This window comes from Podarcis cretensis (genome assembly GCF_951804945.1).
Source record: "Podarcis cretensis genome assembly, chromosome: 13".
NCBI lineage: Eukaryota > Metazoa > Chordata > Lepidosauria > Squamata > Lacertidae > Podarcis > Podarcis cretensis.
The window spans coordinates 20,301,317-20,328,902 of NC_137182.1; the positions used below are offsets into that span (position 1 = coordinate 20,301,317).

At 46.1% G+C, this 27,586-nt stretch overlaps 1 protein-coding gene and 1 long non-coding RNA gene across 7 annotated transcripts in view; one reads left to right on the plus strand and one right to left on the minus strand.

Annotated features, from left to right (window-relative positions):
* HDAC5 (histone deacetylase 5) overlaps positions 1 to 27,586 on the plus strand; it is a 126,389-nt gene that overhangs the window by 65,883 nt on the left and 32,920 nt on the right. For 4 of the 6 annotated variants that reach the window (XM_079949313.1, XM_079949316.1, XM_079949314.1 and 1 more), the window contains 8 exons: positions 2,735 to 2,865; positions 4,998 to 5,129; positions 7,752 to 7,864; positions 16,061 to 16,195; positions 21,329 to 21,551; positions 22,734 to 22,945; positions 24,423 to 24,740; positions 26,434 to 26,599. In XM_079949313.1, coding sequence (XP_079805439.1) covers positions 2,735 to 2,865; positions 4,998 to 5,129; positions 7,752 to 7,864; positions 16,061 to 16,195; positions 21,329 to 21,551; positions 22,734 to 22,945; positions 24,423 to 24,740; positions 26,434 to 26,599 — 1,430 coding nt within the window. The remainder of the gene's footprint in view (positions 1 to 2,734; positions 2,866 to 4,997; positions 5,130 to 7,751; positions 7,865 to 16,060; positions 16,196 to 21,328; positions 21,552 to 22,733; positions 22,946 to 24,422; positions 24,741 to 26,433; positions 26,600 to 27,586) is intronic. The other 2 variants (XM_079949312.1, XM_079949315.1) reach the window with 2 other exon arrangements.
* Positions 25,689 to 27,585, minus strand: LOC307201132. Its single transcript, XR_013832570.1, has 2 exons — positions 26,681 to 27,585; positions 25,689 to 26,083 (listed from the first exon to the last, which is right to left on the minus strand). It is a non-coding gene; the product is annotated as an uncharacterized lncRNA (long non-coding RNA).

Below are 27,586 nucleotides of genomic sequence, written 5' to 3' on the forward strand. Positions count from 1 at the left end.
TATGACTTTACTTGCCTCTAAGCCCTCCCCCTAAGGATACCTGTTAATGAAAGTTTCTGTCTCAGATGGTTGTTTCATAGAGAGACAAGAGAGTGGGTTTTGGGGCCAAGGAAGTGAGCAGGTTTGAGGGAAACACCTCAATGAGAAGTGGGCCTGTGTGCTGCTGGCGTCAAGGGACATTGGGGACACGAAAAGGAATGAGGGTTAGATATTAATCCAAATACAGTGGTACCTCAGGTTACAGACGCTTCAGGTTACAGACTCCGCTAGCCCAGAAATAGTACCTCGGGTTAAGAACTTTGCTTCAGGATGAGAACAGAAATCACGTGGCGGCAGCAGGAGGCCCCATTAGCTAAAGTGGTACCTCAAGTTAAGAACAGTTTCAGGTTAAGAATGGACCTCCAGAACGAATTAAGTTCTTAACCTGAGGTACCACTGTACTGTAATGAGTCAACTGTGTGGCGGCTGGTCTTGAATTTAGCCATTTGACTATCAAAGCATGAAGCATCCATAAACCCCCTGGGAGATTGTAGGCATCCATCTGTCTTGAGATACAGTGAAGTGTGCGTCTCCAGTAGTCAAACTGCTGGAGAACCGCAGCGCCTCCTGTTGTTGCAGAAACCGGTAACTCATAATTGCTGGCATCTGTATTGTTTTTGATGTGTTAGCAGCACCAAAGTGACCTCCCCGGGCTGCAAGCCTGGGCAGTTTGCGGAAGTCCTGTGCTGCCCAGATGACAAGACCCCCTTTCAACCTCGTTTATATGGTCCAAAGGAAAGCAGAGCAATACACTGGGTGCCAACTCGACCGCAGGAGTTGCCGGAAGGAGGCATACAAGACACCATCCAGCTTCCTTAGGGACTCCACTCCAGATTTGTGTAGGGTATACTCCTTAACCTTTTCTTCTCCCGAATATGTCCTAGAACAGGGGTCAGCAACCTTTTTCAGCCGTGGGCTGGTCCACCGTCCCTCAGCCCATGTGGTGGGCCAGACTATATTTTGGGGGGGGAATGAACGAATTCCTATGCCCCACAAATAACCCAGTGATGCATTTTAAATAAAAGCACACATTCTGCTCATGTAAAAGCATGCTGATTCCCGGACCGTCCACGGACTGGATTGAGAAAGCGATTGGGCTGCATCCGGCCCACGGGCCTTAGGTTCCCTACCCCTGCCCTAGAAGCTGTCAACATGTGACAGTAGCCACACCCCAGGGAGTAGTGGAGAGGAAAAGAATCATTCTGAGCTTCCCTCTGTCTGGCTCTATCCTTCCCTTGACTCCTCACCATTCTTAGTAGTGGTGTTTGCAGCAGGGAGTCACACACTTTTCCGTTTCCCCACCCTGACCTATAAAACTGACCCCATCCTGCCCTCTCCCCTAGGCCTTGCTTGCCCTCTGACTTATTCCACCTGCAACTTCTATCTACTGATAACCCACTGAATTTCCTGGAGTATGGATGCTTAAAGCAGTAATCCATTTAGCCTGCTTAGAACAGATCACAGATGGACCATTATCCCTTCCCCCACCCTCCCAGTCACCCACAGTGGATATTCTTATCTCACCTCTTGGGTCAACCCCCCCCCCCCGAAGTCCCTTTAACCTACATTCAGGAATAGAATCCTGACTTGACTGTTGTCAACTTTATGGATGGCAGAAAGACAAAGAAATGCTATGTCTATTCACACTCCTGGCCTCTCTTCTTGTTAATTTTCTTGGTTGCATTTCCACTCTGTCCCATCAAAAGAAAGCTTGCTGATCAAGCAAGATAAGCCATTAGGGTATAAAATACTTTATACTATAACGTAGCAAATCAAAACTTCCCCAAATCCTGTTTTTTAAAAGCCAGTCTGAAGAAGCATTTCTGCAAAATACTCAGATGTATACTTTTGAATGACTTTCAGTGGCAGGGAGTCATAGAAGATTAAAAATATGGGGGAAAGCTATATTTTATTGGGCTGTTCTTACATTGGTTGTAGTAGGAGTGTGAGAGCTTTCTGACATCATAGGCGCCTTAATCATGCTGAATGGAAAAGCAGCAGTGTCACAGGTTATAGAGAGAGGGGGCAAGTTTTGTAGTTTTCCTTGTTATTTGCAAGTATACATAATGAGGTGTAGCCTAACCATTCCAAGAGATAGCCAAATCCCACTGCTCACATGCCAGCTCTCTAGGGAAACAGCCATCCCCCCACCCTGATGATTACAGAACCAAAACTTAGTTTTCTGCGAGTGTTTCCAGACTGAAGACTCTGAATGCTACAAAATAATGTCAGTGCTTGGATTGAAGACAACTCATTTGGGCTGCTGTAAACTGCTGTTTTCTCACTTCCTCTGGATAGATAGATAGATAGATAGATAGACAGACAGACAGAGAGACAGAGAGACAGAGAGACAGATAGATGAGAGAAAGAGAGCAGGTTGGATTATGAGTGGAAACATTTGCATTGTTGATAAGACAAGTGGTAAATTACACAGTTAGGCTGCAAAATGACTGGGCATATTTGTATTTGTGGTCTTATAACACTGAGAATTCTGCTGTTCTTATCTGCTTTTTTCAATTGTTGTTGCTGCTGCTGTTTTAAATAGCAAGTTACGATAAGTTGTGCTGTCCATCCTGGATGAAAAAAAAAGAAGGAGAAGGACATATCAGAAGAAGTCTGTTGGCTCTGCTACTTCATATAACCCTATTGGTATGCACCATTGTAATTTGGTCAACTTCTTTCTCTGTTTCCACAGGGGGGCTCATCATACCTCATTGGACCAGAGTTCCCCTCCCCAGACAGGAAGCCCAGGAACACCACCCTCTTGTAAACTACCTTTACTCGGCACTTACGACAGCAGAGACGACTTTCCACTCCGGAAAACTGGTCAGCAAACCCCCTTGGTGATGGGATAAGCCAGAAAACCAGGGTGGGGGTAGTGGGAGGTGTTGATGAAATTTAGTCCCCTGGGTGGAAAGGGGCTTTCTGCACTTTCTGAATATGCTGGCTTGAGAAAACCAGGATTGTGTGTGTGATTTTGTTGGAAGAGCTACAAGTATGGGGGAGGGACATTCATTACGTTAGTTTATTGAACATTATTGGAGACTAAGATGAGCTTTCCGAAAGCTCAAGTGGGCGAATGTAAGGCTCCCTCCCATGCCAGATCTCAGTTCCTCTAGATATTAATTATGATAAGCGCCTACACTTCTGTGTGTGCCAAGCGCCTTGTATATTCTTGAGCAAGTGGGATTTGCAAAACCCACTGTGCAGACTGCTTCTGCAAACAGCCTACTTTTAGATGCAGTTCAGGGCTTTACAAAAAAATCAGATGTTTAGGTGCTAATTATGTAACCTTACAAGAGCTTCTCTGCAGACAGGCATTGAGAAAAGACAACAACCCAGCTGCTATGCGGAAACAAAGCTCCTTAGAAACATAGGAAACAGCCTTATGCCAGGTCAGGCTATCTGTCTAGCTCAGCGCAAGCTACTGTTATTCTGGCAGCAGTGCGCCAGGCTCTCAGGCACAGAGAGGTCTTCCCCATCACGAGCTAGCTGTGATCTTTTTAGCTGGAGATGTAGCCTTTAGCTGGAGATTGAATCTGGCTCTTTTGCATGCAAGGCATGTGGTCTACCGCTGAGCTATGGCTCTTCCTCTGGTGGGCTGGGCTAGACTGGAGGGCAGTGACTAGTCATGTCGCCCAGTATGGTTGAGCAGAGATTTGAACCCAGGTCAAAATCCCAACGCTCAATCCAACACTCCACACCAGAGGCTGGCAACCTAAGGCCCATGGGCTGGGGTTGCTTAACCGGCCCATAAGCCGCCCCCAAACGCAGCCACCTGCTCGGCGAGTCCCCATACGCTGCGCTAAACCAGCACAGCGCGGGGACGCTCTTCCACAGCTCCGGAAATCGCTTCTGCGCATGCCCAGATGCCGGAAATCACTTCTGCGCAGGCACAATTTCCGGTGTCTGGGCATGCACAGAAGCGATTTCTGGCGCCGCAGACATGTGCAGGATCTCCACGGGAGTGATCCGACCCATGCCCAGTAAGCCTTGCCAACCCCTGCTCCACACCATGCCAGCTTCTTTCAAGAGCTTAACTCTTCTGGAAATTCACAAAAGTGGTTCTTTGCTTATTGCAAGCTGACCCATTTTATCAAGACTGGAGCCCCCTTGCGACAAGTAAGGAAGATAAATTTTGGAAGAGTTGGAAGAGATGTAGTGTGTCCTGAGTAAAAGAAAGCAGGAACATACCTGGATTTGCACAATTTCCTTTGTGCTTTTGAAGGAAGGGATGGAAATTATTTTTTTATTATTATTATTAAACGTTTTATTTAGGCGTACTTACAAACAAGCAAACAAACAAAACAACAAGATATACACACTTAACCACAAAACAAGAAGAAAAAGTAAGGACAAAAGGAACATAAAATACCACACCCGTGTGACTTCCCTCCACCAGCTCTCGTCACCTTTAAATCATTTAAATTCTTATTTACATTGCATATCAATTATCACCGTAATTACTTCTTTTATGGTACTATTTTAATATAACATCAGGTCATCCTTACATGACCTTACATGATGGAAGTTCTTTAGGTGAGAAGGAGGTGGGGCTTGTCGCTCTGATTGGTTGGGCAGGAAGAACTTTAGTCGGATTTTTAGACATTGACGGACGAAGCTTGGACAGACCTATAACTTCCTACTGGGGCACCAAGACATGCACAACTCCCCGTGTGCAAGGGCCGCCATGTTCTCTTCCATTAGTTGTGGAATGCATGCGCAAAGGGGAATTCCTTGCAAACGCTGATTGTTGCCCATTGTAGATGTGAATGGGATACTCCTGCATGCATGGAACTCTCTGTCCATGTTGGTCCTCTGTGTGACTTAGGTATATGTATTTGACCTGTTCTTGTGGAATTTGCATGGAGGGTATCAGCCAGCAATTCGACCGCTTGTCTTGCTTTTCTTCTACCTTTCCCTCATGTGCCTGTGCCTTCTCCTCCTCCTCCTTCCAGCCTCAGAACCCAACCTAAAAGTGCGCTCACGGTTAAAACAGAAGGTTGCAGAGAGGCGGAGCAGCCCCCTTCTGCGGAGGAAAGATGGGACCGTCATCAGCACCTTCAAAAAGCGAGCAATTGAAATTACAGGTGAGCCCAGCCAGGGCGGGGTGAGTGGGAGGGAATAGCTTTTGCTAGTGACATTTGCACGGGAGAATAGCTGGGCATGGGAAAGATGAAGTATTCATCACACCCTCTGGTCCCCTCCATCCAGTTCCCCACCCTCAAATACCTTGGCAAACATGGATTTGGGTTTTGTGAGGTAACTTTTAGTTGGGTCTCCAGAAGATCGCATAGTGTTCCTTCAAAATGTGGAATCTTCTGCATTCATTCATCTCCACTTCACTTCCTTCCTGGAGGTGTAGAAGGCATGTTCCTTTCGGCATGAAGGGGGGCCCAACGGCTAATTCCTAGCTTCAAATGAGTATTTGACTCTCATTTGTTTATTTTGAGCTTTCTAGGTTGGGCCAGTAAATCAAGGAGGGAGGAAAGAGAGGAGGTTAAAGTAACACCCTCAAAAGCTTCACACGGGCTCAGATGGGGGCTGTGTGCCACAAAGTGGGAGGGAGGGGTTGAGATAGCAGACTGGAAGTGACAAATTTGGGATTCAAGGAGGAATGCGGCAAATGATTTTAAATAATGACTTAGAAACAGCAAACTGTGGATTCCCACTTTAAGAACAAGCTGCAGGGTGTCTCAGGCTTGCACACCCACCCCACTTCTCTTCTCTTCCTGTGATGAGGAGAAGCTTACGGTTTTAACTAACTGCATTGCCCCTTTGATGTCAGCACCGAAAACCATGGTTTGTTTAAACTATTGATTGAGAGCAAGTTAAGTTCTGAAACTTTGGTTTGATCTTGGCCTGCTGCCAGTACAGTGGTACCTCGGGTTACATACGCTTCAGGTTACATAGGCTTCAGGTTACAGACTCCACTAACCCAGAAATAGTACCTCGGGTTAAGAACTTTGCTTCAGGATGAGAACAGAAATCGTGCTCTGGCGGCACGGCAGCAATGGGAGGCCCCATTAGCTAAAGTGGTGCTTCAGGTTAAGAACAGTTTCAGGTTAAGAACGGACCTCCGGAACGAATTAAGTACTTAACTCGAGGTACCACTGTAACTATATTTTAAACAAGCCACAGTTCCCAGAGCTCAGGCGTCAATAGGAAACGGTGGTTGATTTAAATGTTAAGCTTTAATATCTTTCTCAGAGGAGGAAAGGAGAGCTGAACATTACATTCTGATTCAAACTTTATACAGTGGTACCTCGCAAGACGAATGCCTCGAAAGAAGAAAAACTCGCAAAACGAAAGAGTTTTTCGTTTTTTGAGTTGCTTCGCAAGACGGATTTCCCTATGGGCTTGCTTTGCAAGACAGAAACGTCTTGCAAGTTTGTTTCCTTTGTCTTGCAATTTTGTTTCCTTTTTCTTAAAACCGTGCATTCGCTTCGAGGAGCAACTCATAGGTTTTTGAAGACTTTTTTGATTTTTGAAGCTTTTCCAAAGTCCGTGCTTCGCAAGACGAAAAAATCGCAAGACGAAAAAACTCGTGGAACGAATTAATTTCGTCTTGCGAGGCACCACTGTATTTAGAGTCAAATCTTGTTCTTCCCTTCTCTAGTATGACCTTGTAACTATCGAAGCAAGCATCCATTTAAAGATTTATAAAATTCATAGTGATGTTAGGGGTTGAGGAAAGCCAAGAGCAGGTTATGAAAGTGAAGGTTTATTTAAATAAAGAATGCACCCAAGTTTTCCCCCCTATCCCCTTCAGATGTGCTGCCGATAAATTAAGATATTAATCCAGAAGGTCGTAATCTGTGTGCTGGCTATTTTGTTTGTGCAAGTGGGGGTTAGGGACAAGAGGGTTATAATCCAGAAGCATCTGCTGCTTCTGAAGGAATTTTTATTTTTGTTGGCAAAGGGGACAGCGGCAGGCTGGCAATCCACTATTACATAAGCACATGAGCTTTTGAAGGGCTGAGATTGATTATTCAAAACTAGACCTCTTTTTGGAAATAACAAAATACTTTTAGCTGATTTACAAAGGTGAATGTAAAATTGCAAACATAGCAGAGCAGGGCAGAGGGGGAGAAGAGAATTATAAATTTCTTTACTCTCCAAAACGTGGGCCTCCCCAGCAATTTGAGCTTTGGAAGAAATTTGGGGGATTTTTCACTGGCTTTTGTGTGGAGGGAGCCACCACGTCTGGCATATGTGAAGCCCTTTTCCAGTTTCTGAATCATGGAAGACTAAACATCTGTGGTTCAGATAGGACAAGCAGATTTCAAAGTGCGATCCAGGAAACTCTGCAGTGCATCAGGGATTCCTTTTTCTTTTTCCTTTGGCTGTACACCACCTTCATATCTGGTAGGGTGTATTTAAAAACTGGAAACGTTGTCGTAGACGAACTTCCCTGGAAGACCCGATAGGTTGCTATGCTAGTGATCTCCCCCTACTGCTAAGCAGGCATAAGGTGTCAAAGGATGGGCCAAAGATGATTGGGACAGGATGGCCAAATGAATGGGAAGGCAGCCCGGTAATTCAAAAACTACTTTCGTTACTGACACTGAATTTTCAGATGGTTCTCTGCCACCAAGAAGACTTGAAACTTGATTATGTTTTGAAATTAAAGCTGAAATGCTCAGCAGCCTAAATTTTAGCACAAGGGACTGACATAGTAGTGATCTTCCCCCCACCCCCCTTCTTTGCAGTGTCTTCAATGTGCAACAGTGCCCCCGGATCTGGACCCAGCTCCCCGAACAGCTCCAACAGCGCCATCACAGAAAACGGGCTTACTGGCTCAGTGCCCAATATTCATACTGAGGTAAGAAGGCTGGTGGAGCAACGGCTGCAAAGCTTATGAACTGGTCTGGTATCATTTCTGCAAACACCATATAGGTTTCCCTCTCTTTATCTGTGAACGTAGATTTTTCTCCCACCATTACATTTTCAGCCTGTTTTCTTTGCTACTCTCAACCCACGCATGAAGCTTGCTGGGTGATTTTTTTGTGCTTGCCACTCTCTCATCCTTCCCTTCCTCACAGGGTTGTTGCGAGCATAAAAATGGGACAAATGTTCCTGGTGTGCTTCTTGGAGGAAGGCTGGGAAAGCAATGCACAGTGGTACCTTGTTTCTCGAACTTAATCCTTAATCCTTTCCGGGAGTCCGCTCGGCTCCTGAAACCGTTCGAAAATCAAGGCCCAGCTTCCGATTGGCTGCAGGAGCTTCCTGCACTCAAGCAGAAGAAGAGGAAGAGAAAGAAGAGTTTGGATTTGATATCCCGCCTTTCACTCCCTTTAAGGAGTCTCAAAGCGGCTAACATTCTCCTTTCCCTTCCTCCCCCACAACAAACACTCTGTGAGGTGAGTGGGGCTGAGAGACTTCAAAGAAGTGTGACTGGCCCAAGGTCACCCAGCAGCTGCATGTGGAGGAGCAGAGACGCGAACCCGGTTCCCCAGATTACGAGACTACTGCTCTTAACCACTACACCACACTGGCACTCAAGCAGAAGCCGCATCGGACATTCGGCTTCTGAAAAATGTTTGCAAACCAGAACACTTAATTCCGGGTTTGTGGCGTTTGAGAGCTGATTTGTTCGGCGACTAACCCGTTCAGGAACCAAGGTTCCACTGTAATAAGGGGGGTGGGAGGGGGGTGGGTGGGCCATAGCTCAGTGGTAGGGCATCTGATTTGGGTCTCAAAATCTCAGGTTCAATCCCCCACGTCTCCAAATAGGGCTTGGAAAGTTTGCTGACTGAGGAGGTATAACCAGATAGATGGATCCTTTTTTGTCATATGTGGTGGCATTTTGGGAGATGATATATAATGAGATAAAAAAGATGTTTTAAAAATACTATACCCCTCAAAAAAACCCTGAAACTTTTCTTATAGGGGTTATAGGGACAGAAGCCCCCCCCAGATCCAAGTTTGGGAAACCCTGCCCTAATCCATACCAAAAAAACCCCTCTCTGGATACTTTGTCCAGATCTTATTCTTCCACCCATCTCCCTCCCAGCATGGTTCAGAATGGAGAGACCAGTTGGGCACATGCCCGGTTTGGGCTAGGAATTCTGTGCCAGAGATTTGTAGTAGTGATGATGGTGGTGATGGATTAAAGAAAGGGGGGGGGGCAACTTCAAGCCCCCAAGCCTAATTAGACCCATCAGGCCTCTCCCTTTTGGCCTTGCCACGTCTACCTGCCCTACATCGGACGTCATGTTTTGAAAGGGGCTTCTGAAGATGCACCCCACCTGTCAAACTTGGCCTGTTCAGGGCAGAGGGAGAGGAAGCAATTTGGCTCACCGGCCAGAAATAGTTCCCCACCCCTGTATTAAAGGCTAGACATGTGGTTGTTGTTGGGTTTTTTTTAAAAAAAGCTGTACACCACCAGCCCCTTCCACACACACACACACACACACACACCTGAAATTCTCAGGAAGCTGATTTACATGCGAAATACTCTGTGTGTGTGGTTTATACGCTTCTGTGGGATCACAGCAAATACGTAGCTTTGAAATACGTAACCACAATGCGTTTTGCGGTTACACGAGTGATAGAAGTGGTATTTTTGTGCATCCTTCTTCCACCAACCCACATTTCTCCCCCAGCCTGCTAAGAGCTGGGTAAAATAATTCACTAGTCGCATTTTCAAAGGCAGGACCCTCTACCCTGCTTGACTTGGTGCAAAAGGAATTCATGGGATAGCTGCTGCGTGTCTTCTAAGAAAGTGGGACAGCAATCTGGATGGAAATGACTTTGTCATTGATATGTGCAATTGTGCACTGCTGAAGCTGACCAAACTGCCTATGTGTGTGCAACTGTTAGCGATTGCTGCCAGTGTGTGTGTTCTTTTCTGTGCACATACATTCCTGTGGGAGGTGCACACAATTGTCTTTGCATGGATGATTGCTTTTGTGTGTGTGTCAGTGGATCATTGAGCTTTGCAAGTGGATGGGAGCAGAAGAGCACCGGTAGAAACTAGAAACGGCTCCCAGTCACTTTTGCTAGTTACTATGGAGTGACTCATAAATGGAGAAGGATTCTTCGGTGAATTATGTCTTACTTTCAGTTTATTTTTAGGTGTGTTTGTGAAAATGCATTTTTTTTCTGTCTCTCTCAAGTTAATACGGTGCTGAATAAAACAAAACATTAGATCCTTTAGAAGAAAAGAGCCACAGGCAAACTCAGTCACTAGTCTGTGACAGAGGCTCAGTTCAGAAACCTCACTAAACCATGATTTGCGCCAATTCTAGAATACAAAAACTGTGCTTTGAGCTTCCAAACATGCATTAGAAATCCCCCCCCCCTTCACAGCACTCAGCTTCAAATGTTCACTTTTGTCTTTGTGATGCAGCAGACTCTGGCTGTAACTATAGTTTGTCGATTGGGACAGCACACCAAACCATAACTTGCAAGAACCATAAATATTGTCCAGTAGCACCTCAGAGACCAGCTAAGTTTGTTCTTGGTATAAGCTTTTGTGTGCATGCACATGAAAGCTTATACCAAGAACAAACTTACATGGTCTCTAAGGTGCTACTGGACAATTTTTAAAATTTTGTTTTATATAGTTCAACTGCGTCAGACCAACATGGCTACCTACCTGAATCTTGCACAAACCATGACTTGCAAGCCCACTTCAGACAGTGGGTTAGTGGCTCTTGGTTTGCCATCAGTTGCATGTCATGTATTATCAATTCAGCCAAAAACATATTTAGCTTTCCTTTAACCATGGTTTGGCACGATGTTTGAAGTGAGCTGCTAACACCACAGAAGATCGTGAACACCTTTTTTTGTTGTTTAGTCATGTCCGACTCTTCGTGACCCCATGGACCAGAGCACGCCAGGCACCCCTGTCTTCCACTGCCTCCCACAGTTTGGTCAAACTCATGCTGGTAGCTTCAAGAACACCATCCAACCATCTCATCCTTTGTCATCCCCTTCTCCTTGTGCCCTCCATCTTTCCCAACATCAGGGTCTTTTCCAGGGAGTCTTCTCTTCTCATGAGGTGGCCAAAGTATTGGAGCCTCAGCTTCCCGATCTGTCCTTCCAGTGAGCACTCAGGGCTGATTTCCTTAAGAATGGATAGGTTTGATCTTCTTGCAGTCCATGGGACTCTCAAGAGTCTCCTCCAGCACCATAATTCAAAAGCATCAATTCTTCGGCCATTAGCAGTGCTTTCTAAGGCCCATTTGACTTCACTCTCCAGGATGTCTGGCTCAAGGTCAGCAACCACACTACTTGCCAGTGTGTACCTGGGGTGTACGAGCCATCCATATCTTTCTGGTATAATTTCTCTGTGTATTCTTGCCACCTCTTCTTGATGTCTTCTGCATTTGTTAGGTCTTTTCCACTTTTGTCCTTTATTATGGTAGTCTTTGTACGAAATGAATGTTTCATATTTCCAATTTTTTTGAACAGATCTCTGGTTTTGTCCCATTCTGTTGTTTTCCTCTATTTCTTTGCATTGCTCGTTTAAGAAGGCCCTCTTTTCTATCCTTGTTATTTTTGGAAATCTGCATGCAGTTTCCTGTATCTTTCACTATCTCCCTCGCATTTTTCTTGCTCCTGCCAACCTAGCAGTTCGAAAGCACGTCAAGTGCAAGTAGATAAATAGGTACCGCCCCGGCGAGAAGGTAAACGGTGTTTCCGTGCACTGTCTGGTTCGCCAGAAGCGGCTTAGTCATGCTGGCCACATGACCCGGAAGCTGTACACCGGCTCCCTCGGCCAATAAAGTGAGATGAGCGCCGCAACCCCAGAGTCGGTCACGACGGGACGTAATAATCAGAGGTCCCTTTACCCTTTAACTTTACTGAGGATTTAAAGGACTTGGGGGGGTAGGGAACCTGTGACCCTAGATGTTGCTGGCCTACAACTCCCATCATCCCTGGCCATTGGCAGTGCTAACTGGAGCTATTGGGATTTGGATTGCAGCAGCAGCATCTGGAAGGCCACACATTCCTTACCCCTGATTTAGACTATTCCTTGTTGTAGTCCATTTGAGTTAATGCGTGCATGAGCCATGGTCACACATACTTCTGTTTAGCACTAGAGAGGTGTTAAGGTGAGGATGCATTCAGAACATAAGAAGACCCAACTAGTCCAGCATTCTGTTCTCACTGCAGCCAACCAGACGCACGACAACACTCTCCCGGCTTGTGCTTCTCAAAGGAGCAAGTGCTTCCGCTCATGAACAAACCTTGTGCACCATAGAGAGAAGCCACCGTATTTTTCGCTCTATAAGACGCACCAGACCATAAGACTCACCTAGTTTTTGGAGGAGGAAAACAAGAAAAAAATTATTCTGAATCTCAGAAGCCAGAAAACAAGAGGGATCGCTGCGCAGCGAAAGCAGCAATCCCTCTTGCTGTTCTGGCTTCTGGGATAGCTGCGCAGCCTGCATTCGCTCCATAAGACGCACACACACACTTCCCCTTACTTTTTAGGAGGGAAAAAGTGAGTCTTATAGAGCAAAAAATACGCTACTTCCTCTCTGGAAAGAAAAGCAGAGGAAGAGAACCCCAGAATCCCCTCTTGTGACTTCACTAGGAGAGTGATGATCCTTGTGCATGGGGGGGGGGGGAAGCTTGGGCATCTCCCCCTCCCTCCCTCCCTCCCTCCCTCCCTCCCTCCCTCCCTCTCTCTCTCCCCCTCCCTCCCTCTCTCTCATGCACAGTAGAATTCTTTCTTCCCATCTTGACATATGCCGAGCTAAGCTGCAGATCAGAAGGGTATGTAATTACCTCCCATATGGCAGGTCCACCCTCCCCTCCCCCAGTCACTTAAAGACTTAGCCGGACTACTTAAGGAGGGCGCCCCTTTGTTATAAGAAGAAGCGCCATCTGCTGGTCTTTGTTGACTTGTCCTAAGGAACATCTCCAGCTCCTCTTCTGATCCCGAGATGCAGTGCTGACATCGTCAGTGGAAGGGCACCCTTGAGAATTTTCACCAGGAAATTTTATTACTTCCAACTCTAACATTATAGAATGATAGAATTCTAGAGTTGGAAGGGACCCAGGGCGTCATCTGGTCCAATTCGCCTGAGTCCCATGTCATAGACCTACCTTTTGGACACAACAGTGCTCTGATGAAATCCAACATTTAAATACCAGCTTACAGTGTTACCTCGGGTTAAGTACTTAATTCGTTCCAGAGGTCCGTTCTTAACCTGAAACTGTTCTTAACCTGAAGCACCACTTTAGCTAATGGGGCCTCCCGCTGCTGCCGCGCCGCCAGAGCACGATTTCTGTTCTCATCCTGAAGCAAAGTTCTTAACCCGAGGTACTGTTTCTGGGTTAGCGGAGTCTGTAACCTGAAGCGTATGTAACCTGAAGCGTATGTAACCCGAGGTACCACTGTATACAGTGAGGGGGGAAAGTATTTGATCCCCTGCTAAATTTGCCAGTTTGTCCTCTGACGAAGAAACGACCCATCCATAATTTTAATGGTAGGTTTATTCTAGCTTGAGAGACAGAATAACAACAGGAAAACCCCCAGAAACCCAGAAGACAAAAGTCAGAGATTGATGTTCATTATAATGAGTGAAATAAGTATTTGATCTGCTATTAAGCAGCCAGATGTCAGGCTACCTGGTCTCTTCACTGCATGTAACGAGCTGAGATTAGAAGCACCTGCTGTAAGGGAGAGGTCTTACCTGTAATCCCAGCTCGTTACAGTACCAGTATCCAGCAGATTCCAAAGTAGCCTCCATGACCAAGACCAAAGAGCTGTCCAAGGATGTCAGGGGCAAGATTGTAGACCAGCACAAGGCTGGACTGGGCTACAGGAATCCCTCTAGGATGGACTGGGGTGGTTCATGATTTACCCGCCGTCATCGCATTTCAGTAATTGATTGAGACTCAGAATTAGCCCCTTGATTACTGTGGATTTGTCCGGGGAATTCACATTATTCATTCCATTTATACAGTGCCATCCCTGTGCACTGCGCCTTACTGAGTCTCGTAACAACTAATAACTTTGTTAGGCATTATGGCCATTTTTCTCACAACAGGGTACCTGCTGTCTTTTGTAGAATAGGTTCATTCATATTTTGTACAGTAATTGGTTACCACTTAGATATTTTTCAGTTCTTCAGCAAATGGAGTTCAGGGGTTAGAAATATCAAGTCTAGCGGAGAATAAACCTTTGTATTTGCAAGCTGAATATCCTTTCCCCCTTAGATTTCCATTTAACACAGCAGCTTGTCACTTGCCATTTTTTTATACCATTGCTCCAGTAATCTACAGCCCTTAAACCGCCTCTCTGACAAGTTCCAGAGAGAGCGCTATTCCAGAGAAAGCCACCCTATTGGGACTTTTTTCTTGTACGTATGTCAAGCTCTGCTAACAGTTCCAGCTCCTTTCCTTATGATAAATCTGTTATGACTTTGCTCCAACTAAATTACTAGAACTCAAACACCAAGAACACTTGAGGAGCTCTATTACTATCAAGCTCTGAGCAATATCAGGAGTCCTACACAACTTTTAGAAGACACCTGAAGGCAGCCCTGTAACTGGAAGTTTTTAATGTTTGATGTTTTATTGTGTTCTTATATTTGTTGGAAGCAGCTCAGAATGGCTGGGGCAACCCAGTCAGATGGGCGGGGTACAATTATTATAATTATTATTACTATGTACTTATAAAGCATCTAAAATTTACTAAGCACCATATAGAGATTTCATGTTGTTCAGATTGAGCTTGGACATGCAATGCATATTTCTCATTGCAAACAATGTGAAAAGTTTGTCTTAAGTCTCATAGATTTCAATGGGACCTTTGTAACTACAGTGGTGCCCCGCAAGACGAATGCCTCGCAAGACGGAAAACTCGCTAGACGAAAGGGTTTTCCGTTTTTCGAGGTGCTTCGCAAGACGAATTTCCCTATGGGCTTGCTTCGCAAGACGAAAACGTCTTGCGGGTTTGCTTCCTTTTTCTTAAAGCTGTTAATACTCGGGGAATCCGCGCTCCGCAAGATGAAAAAATCGCAAGACGAAGCAACTCGCGGAACGAATTAATTTCGTCTTGCGAGGCACTACTGTAACTTGATCCAGATGATTCAAATGCTGCTGAACTTGGAAAGTTTCTGGGCAGTGCCTTCTTCCTATTTTATGTCACCTTCATCCTGTGCTAGAATGCCGCTGCGCGCCTTCAGGGGAACACCTGCATGTCTTTTGCTTTGTTATATCTACAAACATTGTCAGAGCTGCATAACGTCAAAGCTTGTTGCTGTCTGCATAATTAAAAAGGGTCACTTGCTATGAAAATTAATAAATAAAAGGATTCAGATGAAACGTTAAAAATGGCAACGTTCAGAAAACCGTGTGAGTCCCTTGAGACCCCTGAGGGTGTTCCTTGACTGACGATAGATCACTACATTTAAAAGTTCAGCCGTGAAGTGAGTTGGAATTTGTTAGCAGATGTAACAACCTTTTTGTGACTTTATTTTTTTAAAATGTACATTCTTATTCTAATTGCAATATTTTTTATAAACACCTTTGGGTGAAGGATGGGCTGTGTACGCAAATACTGGGTGGATAAATAGATACATGGACTTAATTGGGAGTGGTTGTCTGAACACAGATTGCAATTTACGTTCTTTTCCCACTTCCACAACCATGCAGACCGAATGTGAATTCCCTTTTGCTGATGTGGAAGTGGGGAGGGGGGGGGGCTGCCTTCTTTGATTGACTCATGAGTTCATCCATGTTTTTACACAACATTGGGCTGGGTACCTGCTGGTAATTTTTGTGGTGTCCTTGCCTCTTGGACACACCATGTAGATACATGCAGTCTTTTAATGTGCCACAGAAGTCTTTGTTGGCATATACATTTCAAAACCAATTGAAAAAACAAGCCAGCCTCCTGGCATATGTCCCAGATGTCTCTTGCCATGCTAGCTAGGCGATCAAACCACTAGAGCTGGGAGAACATGGCTGTGTTTCCCCCTTCTCTCATATTTTGTTGCAGTTTCTTACCCTTCTGTCTCTTCTTATATCCTCCCTTCCCTGCAATTATATACAGCAGATGCTGCCCCAACACCGAGCTGTCACCATGGATGGGTCAGCTAGCCAGCTCAGCTTGTACACTTCCCCGTCTCTGCCCAACATCTCCTTAGGACTACAGGCTACCGTCACGGTGACAAATTCACACCTCAGCGTGAGTACATGCTATCCATAAAACGTAACAGAAATCATACAGTGGGTGCTCTGGCTCAGACACCACCACCACACCTGGCCACCGATGCCCAGGCGCCAACAGCCCATCTAGCACAGCATTTTGTCCTGCAAGAGTGGTGAGCCGTGTTACTGCAGGGAAAGTAACTAACCAAGAACAATTGTAGTAAGTCAAGCCTCTGCTTAGGACCCAGAGGCTGAAAGTCAGAAATACGCAGGTACCGAAGTAGTTATTTTGGTTAATTAATTAAATAGCATTTCCGTAGCGCTTGATTGTTAAGAAGCAGCGGCAGCTATTTAGCACTTTGCAACAGTGTAAAATCAAACCTTAAAATTATCGGTAGAAAAAAAGTTCAAAACAGTTATCTAAAAGCATCCAGAAGATGATTAAAATCAACAGTAGCTCAAAAGAGAAAAATTGCAAGTCACTTCCACATGTCCTGATAGGCTTAGCCTAAACGAAAGTGTTTTAAGCAGGTGCCAAAATGAACATACGTCAACTAGGCACCAGTTCCACACTAATTTTAGCTGTAGGATTTATATACCACCTTTCTGCCAAAGAAACCCAATGTCATTGACAGCTTTTAAATATTTAAACTGTGTTTCCCAAACCTGGTTCTCTCTCCATCTGTTTTTGAACTACAATTCCCATCGTCCTTGACCACTGGTCTTGCTAGCTAGGGATTATGGGAGTTGTAGTCTGGAGACCCAAGTCTTTGGAACAGTCGTTCCTTGGAAGTCAAATGGAATCCGTTCAGAAACCAAAGCGCGGCTTCTGATTGGCTGCAGGAAGCTCCTGCAGCCAATTGGGAGCTGTGGAAGCCGTGTCGGACGTCCAAGTACCAAGGCGTTTGGGATCCACGCTGCAATTGTATGAAAACAACTACATTATATAAAATGTAGAATGACAAGAGTCTTCTCAGGCTGACAGGAAGCTATTGTCACTTCCCCCTTCCCTCAAGTCACATAGAACTCCAGGGAAGATGTGGAAAGAACTTCCTTAACATCTCTATCAGGCTGCTGAGAGTTCTTTATGTATTGCTTCATGACCCAAGACTGTCTGCTGAAGCCTCACTTTGTTGGCCAGTGGTTTCCTAAACTTGGGTCTCTCACCAGCTGTTTTCAGACTACAACTCCCATCATCCCTAGCTAGCAAAACCAACGGTCATGGATGATGGGAATCGTAGTCCGAAAACAGCTGGAGCAGAGGTTCTCAACCTGTGGGTCCCCAGATGTTGTTGGACTACAACTCCCATCATCCCTGAGCTCTGGCCTTGCTAGCTAGGTGTGATGGGAGTTGTAGTTCAACAACATCTGGGGACCCACAGGTTGAGAAAGGCTGAGCTGGAAAGAGACCCACGTTTGGCAAAGCCTGGAGCCAGGCTAGGGGGTGGAAGGGGGGAGAAACACAGAGGTTAAGGAACGCCGAGGAAAGAAGCCGTGAGACTTAAGAAGCTGGGAAGGCGAGCAGCAATAGCGGAGCTGGAGTGGGAGAAGAGAGAGCAGGGCTTTAGGAGTGGAAGAGTGGGCTCAAGTTCTGGGGTTAAGTGGGGACATGGTAGAGCAGGAAGGGACCTCTGGGGAATTGGCTATCCTATAGAAGGGGAAGGTGCCAGCACAAAACGGCAAAGAAAAGCAGGCAGGGTGTGGGTTTCACGTCTTAACTTCTTCTAAATCAGATGTTCCCACCAGCCCCAGCATTTCCCAGTCACGCTGAGCTGCAGTGCAAAACATATGGAGGGTGCCAAGTTGGGGGAAGCCGGCTCTGAATATTTCTAGTCGCCAGTGCCGCCGTTGCGGAGTTATGAATAAAGGACAGGCATCACTCCTCTCTCCTCAGTCGCCTCATCGTGCACATGCCAGGCTGAGACATATTTAGGACAAGAGTGACTCCCTCAGGCTCTATAATAGAGTTAGTGCCATTTAGCAGTAAGAGCCTCACAGTTACGGAGTAGACCTATTCACACAGGCATTTGCTCTCAGGCGCAACGGTGCATAGTTGTGGCGTCAGCGCTACATCTCTCGGGATTTGTATGTGAAGCATTTAATCTTCCAATCCTGCCTTCTTCCCTTCTTACAAGTCCTGCAGGCACTTCTTACAAGCAAATCTGTGGGCAAACTTTCTATCATACCCTGACCAGGGTGGGGGCGAGGGGTGGAAGGTTTGCTGGGGTAAGTAGGCAGCACTGACAGAGACCAAATAAAATGGCTTCAGGGGTACTATTTATGTTACATGTACAGTTGCAATCGAAATTATTTGACCCCCCCCCCATAGCAAATCAGGCTTTTATTATCAAAATGTGCAAACTTTCAGCTGTTTGCCATGAGCAAATCAAACGAGCGATTGAAACAGATGTTTCAAGTGGTTTCTTGCAGCTTATACTTGCTCCACCTTATTCTTGCTAAACAACTCTGACAATCCAACATGTTGCTATGCAATACCGCCTTGATATTTTATATGAGATGGTGATATACATATGCTTACAAACATAAATAAATAAATAAGATGTTAAAACCCTCTGGCTCTTGCTCCAGTCCTACCTTAATTTCTTCCCTCCCTATCAGACACCCCACAAATTGCAGAGGCCCCAGTGTTTGATGATTCCACCCTCATGAGTATTTAAAATGTCCTTTTCGTGGGTTCTTCTGCTTTGTGTTATACTTTTTTTCTTCTTTTTTTACAAGCTTCAGTCTCCAGGTTTTATTTTCTCCTAAACCAACTGGTTCCCAGCTGTAACCTATTTATTGCTTTCCTCTGATGACAAGCACCAAACTTGGCTCAGGCTTAGGCACGCAGGACTCGTGCCCAGTCTACAGCTTGGCTATTTTCAGCCTGAGGAGTTGGAAATAGCTGAGTGGCAGACTTCGCATTCTGCTGGGCTCTGCTGTGATTTGTTTTCCTCAACCCTGAGTAGGAAAGAGCTTACAGTTGTGTATGTGAGTGCTGTGAGCACCCATGTTTTGATTTTGTTGGGCGCTGCTCCCCTAACACAGCGCCAGGCAGTGAGGATCGGCCTCTCCTTCCTCTAATTCTCAGCGGGACTTTTAAAATGGGTGTGAATTTTGTCTAACCCATCTGTCTCTCCACTAAAGTGGGATCTTAACTGAAATTGAGTGCCTTCTTTTGGGCTGGAGGTATTTCTGTGAGAAGAGGAAGGTGTGACATAATACCTGGTGAATTTATGAGTGTCTTTACAGTAGTTGGCCTGTATTATTTACTTGTTATTGGTGGGTTTTTTCAGATTATTTGTGTCTGAATATATTTTGATATGCTTGTATCCTATAGTGTGTGTGTGTGTGTACACATACACACACAGAGAGAGAGAAACATATACAGTGGTACATCGGTTCTCAAACGTCTCTATTGTTGAACATTTCAGAACCTGAATGCCGAAAACCCGGAAGTACCGTATTTTTCGCACCATAGGGCGCACCGGACCATAGGACGCACCCAGTTCTTTTGGGGGGAAATAAAGGGGAAAAAATTATTTCCCCCCCAGGCGCGGGGCTGGGGCGGGGGAAGCTCGAGCTTCCCCCAACCCCAGCCCCCAAACAGGCAGCTCTCTGCAAGCCGTGGGAGCGCTCCCGCTGCTTGCGGAGAGGTTCGCGAAGCCTGGGCGCGCTGAGCTGCCTGTTTGGGGAGTTGCCAGTTGTGTCGCGCCAACGCTCCTCCCGGGGCTGGAAAGGGGTTAGTTTAACCCAGGCTTCCTCAACGTCGGCCCTCTAGATGTTTTTGGCCTACAACTCCCATGATCCCTAGCTAGCAGGACCGGTGGTCAGGGATGATGGGAACTGTAGTCTCAAAACATCTGGAGGTCCAAAGGATGAGAAAGCCTGGTTTAACCTCTGGAGCGTTGGCGCGACACACCTACAAACTTCAGCGGACACACCAACGTGTCGCGGCACACAGTTTGCAAAGCTCTGCCTTAGTGCAATATATAATCGGCACCACTCTGCTGCTGCTATTGCTACTACTTTCTACTGCTACTACTACTATAGAGCCATCTCTCAAGCTGTGGCTCCTGCAAGCCCACTCCATGGCCACTCCTCTCCTTCTGTCGATTTTGGAAAGGGGAATCACAGAAGGGGCTTGCTGTGGTGTTTGTGTGCATAGGCCAAAGCAAACCGTTTCAGGATCAGCCTAGAACTCAGGGAGCATCTGGGTATAATCCAAAATCAATATATGAGGCAAGGTTGATGGAGTGGGCCAAATCAAAACAAAACAAAACAAAACAAAACACACGCTCCCAACCATTGCATGCGCAGTGAAAGAAATAAGTTTGCCTTTGTAAACTCTGGATGCAATAGAAACCAGGTTAATGTTTTGTCACTGTTTTAACATTCAAAATGGTGGTTGTGGATAGTGGATCTCAGGGAGGCGACTGGCCATTGCCGCACCCTTGTCTATGATTATAGCAAACCCTCTTTAAATCACTACTCAGTAAGACTTGATTTATTTTTTTATTTTTTTTACAGAAAGACTCATGCTTGCTGGTATAATCTTAATATTTACAACCAGATGAAGGTTTCATTTTTGGGATAATAATAATAACAACAACAACAATAATGTAGTTTTTACAGTTATATCAAAAATTACTGATTTGGTTATACTGTAGAAATACATAGATAATTATGAAATTATTGTGAGGTTTAACAAATTAACTTTTTATATTTGGACAACTTTTCTGCTGTACTTTATAGGAAGGAGAAAAATAACCATTTCCTTAATAACAATTTAATCAATTTATTTAACTAAAACAATAACATTATAGCATATGTATCCATGCTTGTTAACTGATGTGGTCAACCATTTTTTTAAAAAAAACAACTTAGACGTGAGTTTTAGCACACATGAAAAACTTAAAACAAATCCTTATTTCCTGATTAATAGCCTTTGGACTCTAATGTAACTTAAATAGAAAACTATCTTTCAAAAGATTTTTCCTCCAAAAGCATTTCATTTAAAAAATCCAATTTAAATAAAAAAAATCTGATTTAAATTTTTTAAAAATCTGATTTACATTTTTTTAAAAATCTGATTTAATTTTTTTTAAAAATCTGATTTAGTTTTTTTTTTAAAAAAATTGATTTTTATCCACCCTGCTTCCTCCATTAGGCCTCCCCGAACCTTTCCACACACCAGGAAGCCGAGCGCCAGGCCATCCAGTCGTTGCGCCAGGGCGGGGCCTTGACCAGCAAGTTCCTGAGCATGTCATCCATCCCCAGCTGCCTTCTGGGGGTGGCCCTCGAGGGCGAGACGAACAACCACGGCCATGCTTCCTTGCTGCAGCACGTCCTCCTCCTGGAACAGGCTCGGCAGCAAAACACGCTAATTGCTGGTGAGTGCGGGGGGTGATTCTGGCAACATATTGGTGCAACACACAGGCAACACACAGGAATGTAGCATTTATCCACTGTTGTTGGCCGTAACCAGCTGGGATGTGGGGTGGCAGGAGCGATGCTTTGCAGCGGAAGTCAGTGACATCATCAGAGGGGGCATCTGACATCATCATCAGAGGCAGCTGAGTACTATATTCTTCCTCTGGTAGAAGGTGGCACCTTTCTAACTGCTGTTTCCATGTGACCTGCCACACACACACACACACACACACACCCCACTGGTAAATAGTGGGAATTGTTGTGAGAAATGGGGAATTTCAAGCTCACAAATCGATTTGTGCACTCCCGCTGCTGCAGAAACTGTGGCAAAAGCAGTCTACACCCCAAAATGGAAAGACAGGCTTATGAAGATGATGGAATATGCTGAGATGGCTAGACTTAACTGTGAGAATTAAGAGAACAAAATGAGAGGGGGGGCGATTTCTCTGAAGAATGGAAATATTTTGTGGGGTAGTTGAAAAAACTATCACAGTTACGTTGAAACGTTGTGGGCTTGGCAGTACAGCAACAGATGAGAACTTGTAGTTTAACCGTTAAGAATTAACGTATATAATGGATGAAATATAAGTAGCACAGCAGCTTTGTAAGGGTATAAAAGAACATCGTGGATGGGAAGTCAATGGATAGGAGAGATTCATTCTGATTGTATGTAAATCCAAGCCAAATAAATTTATTGTACTAGCCGTTGGCCATGACAAATCTGAATGAAAAATAAATACAAGCAAAAGGGGTGCCACACCACAAATAAGAGTGTCTATTTAGATCTCTGCGTCTCCCTCACAGTTCACTGCTATACCCCTCCAGGGTCTTCTTTTTTATCTTTTGGCTGCCAAAGCGAAAAGGGAGACTTTACGAGTCACAGAAGCGTTTGCATCACTAAAAATGCCCTAGGGCCTTCACTGCCGGGGAGAGAATTTTAGATGAATTTGTAAAATTTGAAAATTTAATTTAAAATAGTATTTATATATTTTAAAAACCGCTGCCAGAAACCACCCATATGAATGAAAACAAACCCTGAGGACTAGCGACTTGGCTTGTGGCTTTTCGTTTTGAAGCAGACTGCGGTGGTGTATTGTCGAAAGTGCCTTAACAGTCACCTCCCTCTCTCACCCTCCCTACAGTTCCTCTACACGGCCAGTCTCCTCTGGTGACGGGGGAGCGTGTCCCCTCCACCCTGCGGACGGTAAGCAAGCTACCTCGGCACCGCCCGCTGAGCCGCACTCAGTCGTCTCCGTTGCCGCAGAGCCCTCAAGCGCTGCAGCATTTGGTTGTGCAGCAACAGCATCAGCAGTTCCTAGAGAAGCAGAAACAGCAGCAGATCCAACTGGGAAAGGTGGGTAAAGGAGGAGACGACAGCTCACTTATCACAGCTGCACGTCAGGTGGCCCTGAATAATAATAATAATAATAATAATAATAATAATGATGATGATGATGTTATTATTTATATGCCTCCCATCTGACTGGGTCGCCCCAGCCACTCCAGGGAGCTTCCAACATGATAAAATGTCAAACATTAAAAACTTCCCGATACGTACTTGGAAAGCGAGTGAAGCCCCAACTATAAAAGAAGATTGGCAGCTTAAGTTTGACAGAATATGCGCAGCTTGCAGACTTAGCGTATAGAATAAGAGAGCAAGAAGAACATACATTTAAAAAAGACTGGAAAATGTTTATTGAGTATGTGGGAGATAATTGTGTACAGCAGAAAACACTGGCAGCTTTAAGATGAATTCAGCAGTGTAGATAATCTTTGACAGATGTATTAATGGAAAACCGTTTGGAATAGTTTTTGTAAAATATGTATGCAGGCATATGAGATACGCAAAATGAACCGTGGAAAGAGAAGAAGGGAAGTCGTTGATACTTTAAGTATGTAAAATGTTTATTTGAAATTGTAAAACAGAAAATTTAATTTAAAAAATTACATATAAAAAGACTTCCCATTGCAGGGCTGCCTTCAGATGTCTTCTAAAAGTTGTGTAGTTCTTTATCTCCTTGACATCTGACGGGAGGGCATTCCATAGGGCGGGCGCCACTACCGAGAAGGCCCTCTGCCTGGTTCCCTGTAACCTCGCTTCTCACAGTGAGGGAACCGCCAGAAGGCCCTAGGTGCTGGACCTCAGTGTCCAGACTGAACGATGGTGAATACAGTGGCTGCTGTATGGTAGGCTGATCTAGTGCAGTGTGGAGAAATGAGAGCTCCCAGGGCTGTAACATCCTTCTTGGCACCTCCCTTTTCTAGTACAGTGGTGCCTCGCAAGACGAAATTAATCCGTTCCGTGAGGCTCTTCATATAGCGGTTTTTTCGTCTTCCAGAGCAAGCCCATTGACAGCTTAGCGGATTAGCGCTATTAGCGGTTTAGCGGCTTTTAGCGGAGCAGCTGATAAACGGCTTATCAGCTGATCAGCTGATAAGTGGTTTAGCGGCTTAGGGAAAGGGGGGGGGAACCCGCAGGAACTCGCAAGACATTTCGTCTTGCGAAGCAAGCCCATAGGGAAATTCGTTTTGCGAAGCGCCTCCAAAACGGAAAACCCTTTCGTCTAGCGGGTTTTCCGTCTTGCGAGGCGTTCGTCTTGCGGGGCACCACTGTAAAGGGAATTTGAGTTGCACAGGTATTTCTCTCAAGTTTCCTTTCCGCTACCAGCTGAGGAGGCTGGTGCTCAGAGACTCCTTTCAGTTTGAGTGCTGGTTCCCTGGTGGCTCAATATGCACACACCCCACACCCCCGTATCAGCTGCAAGTTGCCCATTACGGCTCTGCAGGTTCAAGCCCTCTTTTCCTTTTCTCTGGCCCCTCTCTGTTTGCAGATCATCACCAAGACCGGTGAGCTGCCCCCGCCCCCCACCACCCACCCGGAAGAGACCGAAGAGGAGCTGACAGAGCAACAGGAGCCCTTGGGCCTAGGCCTCAGCCACGGGCCCTTTGTGGTGGACGGGTCAACAGAGAGCGAAGGCACGCAGGATGACCTGGAAGAGGAGGAGGAGGGAGGCAGAGGAGGGGAGGAAGAGGAGGAAGAGGAGAGCGTGGTGGAAGAGCAGGGCTGTCTCCGATTGAAGAACGAAGCCGGGGAGAACAGCCTCGAAGAGGAGCAGGAGGTTGAGGAGCTGGGAGTGACTTACAGGCAGGTGAGGCCGCCGTACGAATCCGTTGCCGAAATCTGTGCGGGAAGAGTCTCTTTTGAAGGGTGGAGGCGTATAAAAAGGAGGGGTGGCTTGAAATCCCACCCCATAAATTGGGGGTCACCTGTGCCTGCCCCCTCAAACATCCACAGTGTAGGAGAGACTTCCTGCTCTGTTCCTCTTTGCACCCATGTTGTGATGGGCTCCCATGGGACTTTTCCAGAATTCCAAATAGGACGACCAGGCCAGGAAGGTCGCCTGTCCCAACCTTTCTCGTTGCGCTGATCTACCAGGGCTGCCCTTAAGTTCTTACAAGGAAGTGGAAGATAGCCAGTCTCCCTTTTGAGCAGGGGCTGGATGGCGCCTTCTCTCAATCCTTTCAGCTCTCTTGTTCTGCAAAAGAGGGCATAGAGCTAAGGTGGCACAGGAGCATCAGGCCCCAGAGCATCGGGGAAGCTCGCTGCCAAAGGACATGAGCCTGGAGAAGGAGGCGGAAGGCCGCCTCCGGCCTCCGGCCCCCATCCCTCACCCCCACTCATCCACGCCAGCGGTGGTGAAGACTCCCAAAGAGAAAGTGACTCATTTCCCACCTCTCCGCCACCCTCCCTTCTGCCCTTGCTTATGTGCATCCCTTCCGCTTCCCTGCGTCCTCCTTAAGGATGAGTCACTTGTCTTTCCTTCTTTCATTTCTTCTGCACACCTAAATATTTCATCAGCCTCAGATGTGTGTTTGGCAGGCAGATGAAAGGCTCTGTCTGCAGGGGTGAAGCAGGGTGGGGGTGGGGAAGAGGCTTTGTAAAGAAACTGGAAGAGGGTAGTGTGGGTTGAAAAGAGTGTAATCTTGGAAGCTTAGCCAGGAGAGCAACGTGAGCGTTGCAAGGGGTCTGTTGGATGTAACAGTTATGGGGAAACTTGTCTGCAGAAGTAGTGTGTAGATGTGTACCACAAATAAAATCACTGTTAGCTGGAAGAGCATTTTATCATAGGCTCATACTGTGAATACATATCCTATGCCCAACCCCGATTCAGGTTTGCATGTTGGGGTCTGTGACCATCTGGCTCACAGTGGTTGTGGGAAATTGCTGCATAGGTTGCGTTCAGCCACCAGTGTGGCCAAAAAGCTTAGTCCTTAGAATCCCATCTCAGACAGAGAATTCAGTATCCTGAGACTCTCGGCTTTGATGTGTTGTTTTTCAAAGCTAGTTGCCCTCCTTTTTGGCAGCGGAGGTAGGCTTGGGTGTGCAGAACAGCAGCTGGGGAAGGGGGCGGACACAGGACAAGCAGGATTTCTGCTGGGAGCAGTGAGATCTCACTACCCAACTTGGCTCCTTGCTTCTCCCCAGCAATAGCTTGAAAACGGAAAAGAAGTTAAACCAAACAGTCATATGCCTATGTTTGCAACGTGTATAATTTATTACAAGCCACAGCTGTTCGGAGCGCACAGCATCCAAGTCGCTCTTAGTGTGCAGAAATCTGAGGCTTCAAAGTGCAAAATGTATGCAGTTCTGTGTGTACTGGGAGGAAGTTTTCACAGAAATTGATCAGCGAGCACAGTCTGCCTCATAGGTGCCCGTACAGTTTGTCTAAACCTAGCCACATGTTTTAAGCCGCTTAAGTATTAAGGTAACAGAGCCATGTGAATCTTCTTTCTCTCCCCCCCCCTCTTTTTTGGCTGTTCTCCTGCGCACAACTCTGGCAGGTGTTTGCAGATGCACACCAGCTGCGGCCCGTTCATCTCTACCAGACGCCCCTGAGCATCGGCAGTCTGCCCCACCAAGCCCTTGGCCGCACCCAGTCGTCACCTGCCAGCACTAGCCTGAAGAGCAGTACAGCTGAGCCCTTGGTCAAGCACCTTTTCACTACAGGTAGGAGCCGTTACATACCCCTCTCTCAGAGACTGGAAGGCAGGGAGAGAGAGCCTTGGGTATATACAAAGGGGGATATACCTGCCCATCACGAAGCAACGTTCTCTTTTCTGAAATCTCCTGTTCCGGGTGTGCAAGGAAAAGACATTCTGCACGTGCTTGGAAATATACTATTTTGTTTCCTACAGCTCATCTGTTTCAGGGCTCTGGAGCTGATGAGGTCTGTGTCAAATTCATTCCTTTCTGCAGGGCACAACTCTGTCAACCACCACGCAGGCTGAGCCTGGGTGTGCTTTGGGGCAGCTTGATGTGTTGTAGGAGGAGCCTTGCTTTAGTTTGGAACGTTAGGATGTCTCTGGTTCTTTGGGGATATCTTCGGCCCAGGGAGTTGGTCAGTGATTGGGGCAGGCCGAAGACACGTGGTGACCAAGGCAAAGTAGAAAACAGTGCCTCTCCCCTGGTCAACAAGGGGAGTAGAGCCTGGGAGAGGTGGTCTTGGGGGCAGAGGCATAAAAATACTCAGTTTGCTTTTGACTTTTTTCACAGCAAGTTTCTCACTCAGAGCTCTCCGTTCCTTAGCAACTTCTGATTTGGTTTGCTACCTGGGCTCCTTCAGTAGGGCAGGGCAGTCGAAGGAGCAGGATTTAATTTGAACCCCCCACCCCCCATTTATTTAGCCCTGTGTTTTGTGTTGACTCATATGGAATACTGAATGCAATTGAGCATGTGCAGAGTGTGTTTCCTTCCACACAAAGGACATGACGGACTCCTGTACTCCAGGTGTTTTTTGAGGGGGAGGGGAGAACGGCTTTCAGCGCGGAGAGTGCAATTTCCTTTGAACTCTGCACTTTTAGTTCCAAAAGTCACTCAAATTAAATCAAACCACTGGTGGCTTGTGAATCATTCCAGCATTGCCATGATCTCACTAGTTTCCCTTCTCTTTCTCTCCCCCGCTCCGCCTCACTATCCTTCTTTCCTGCCCTCTCT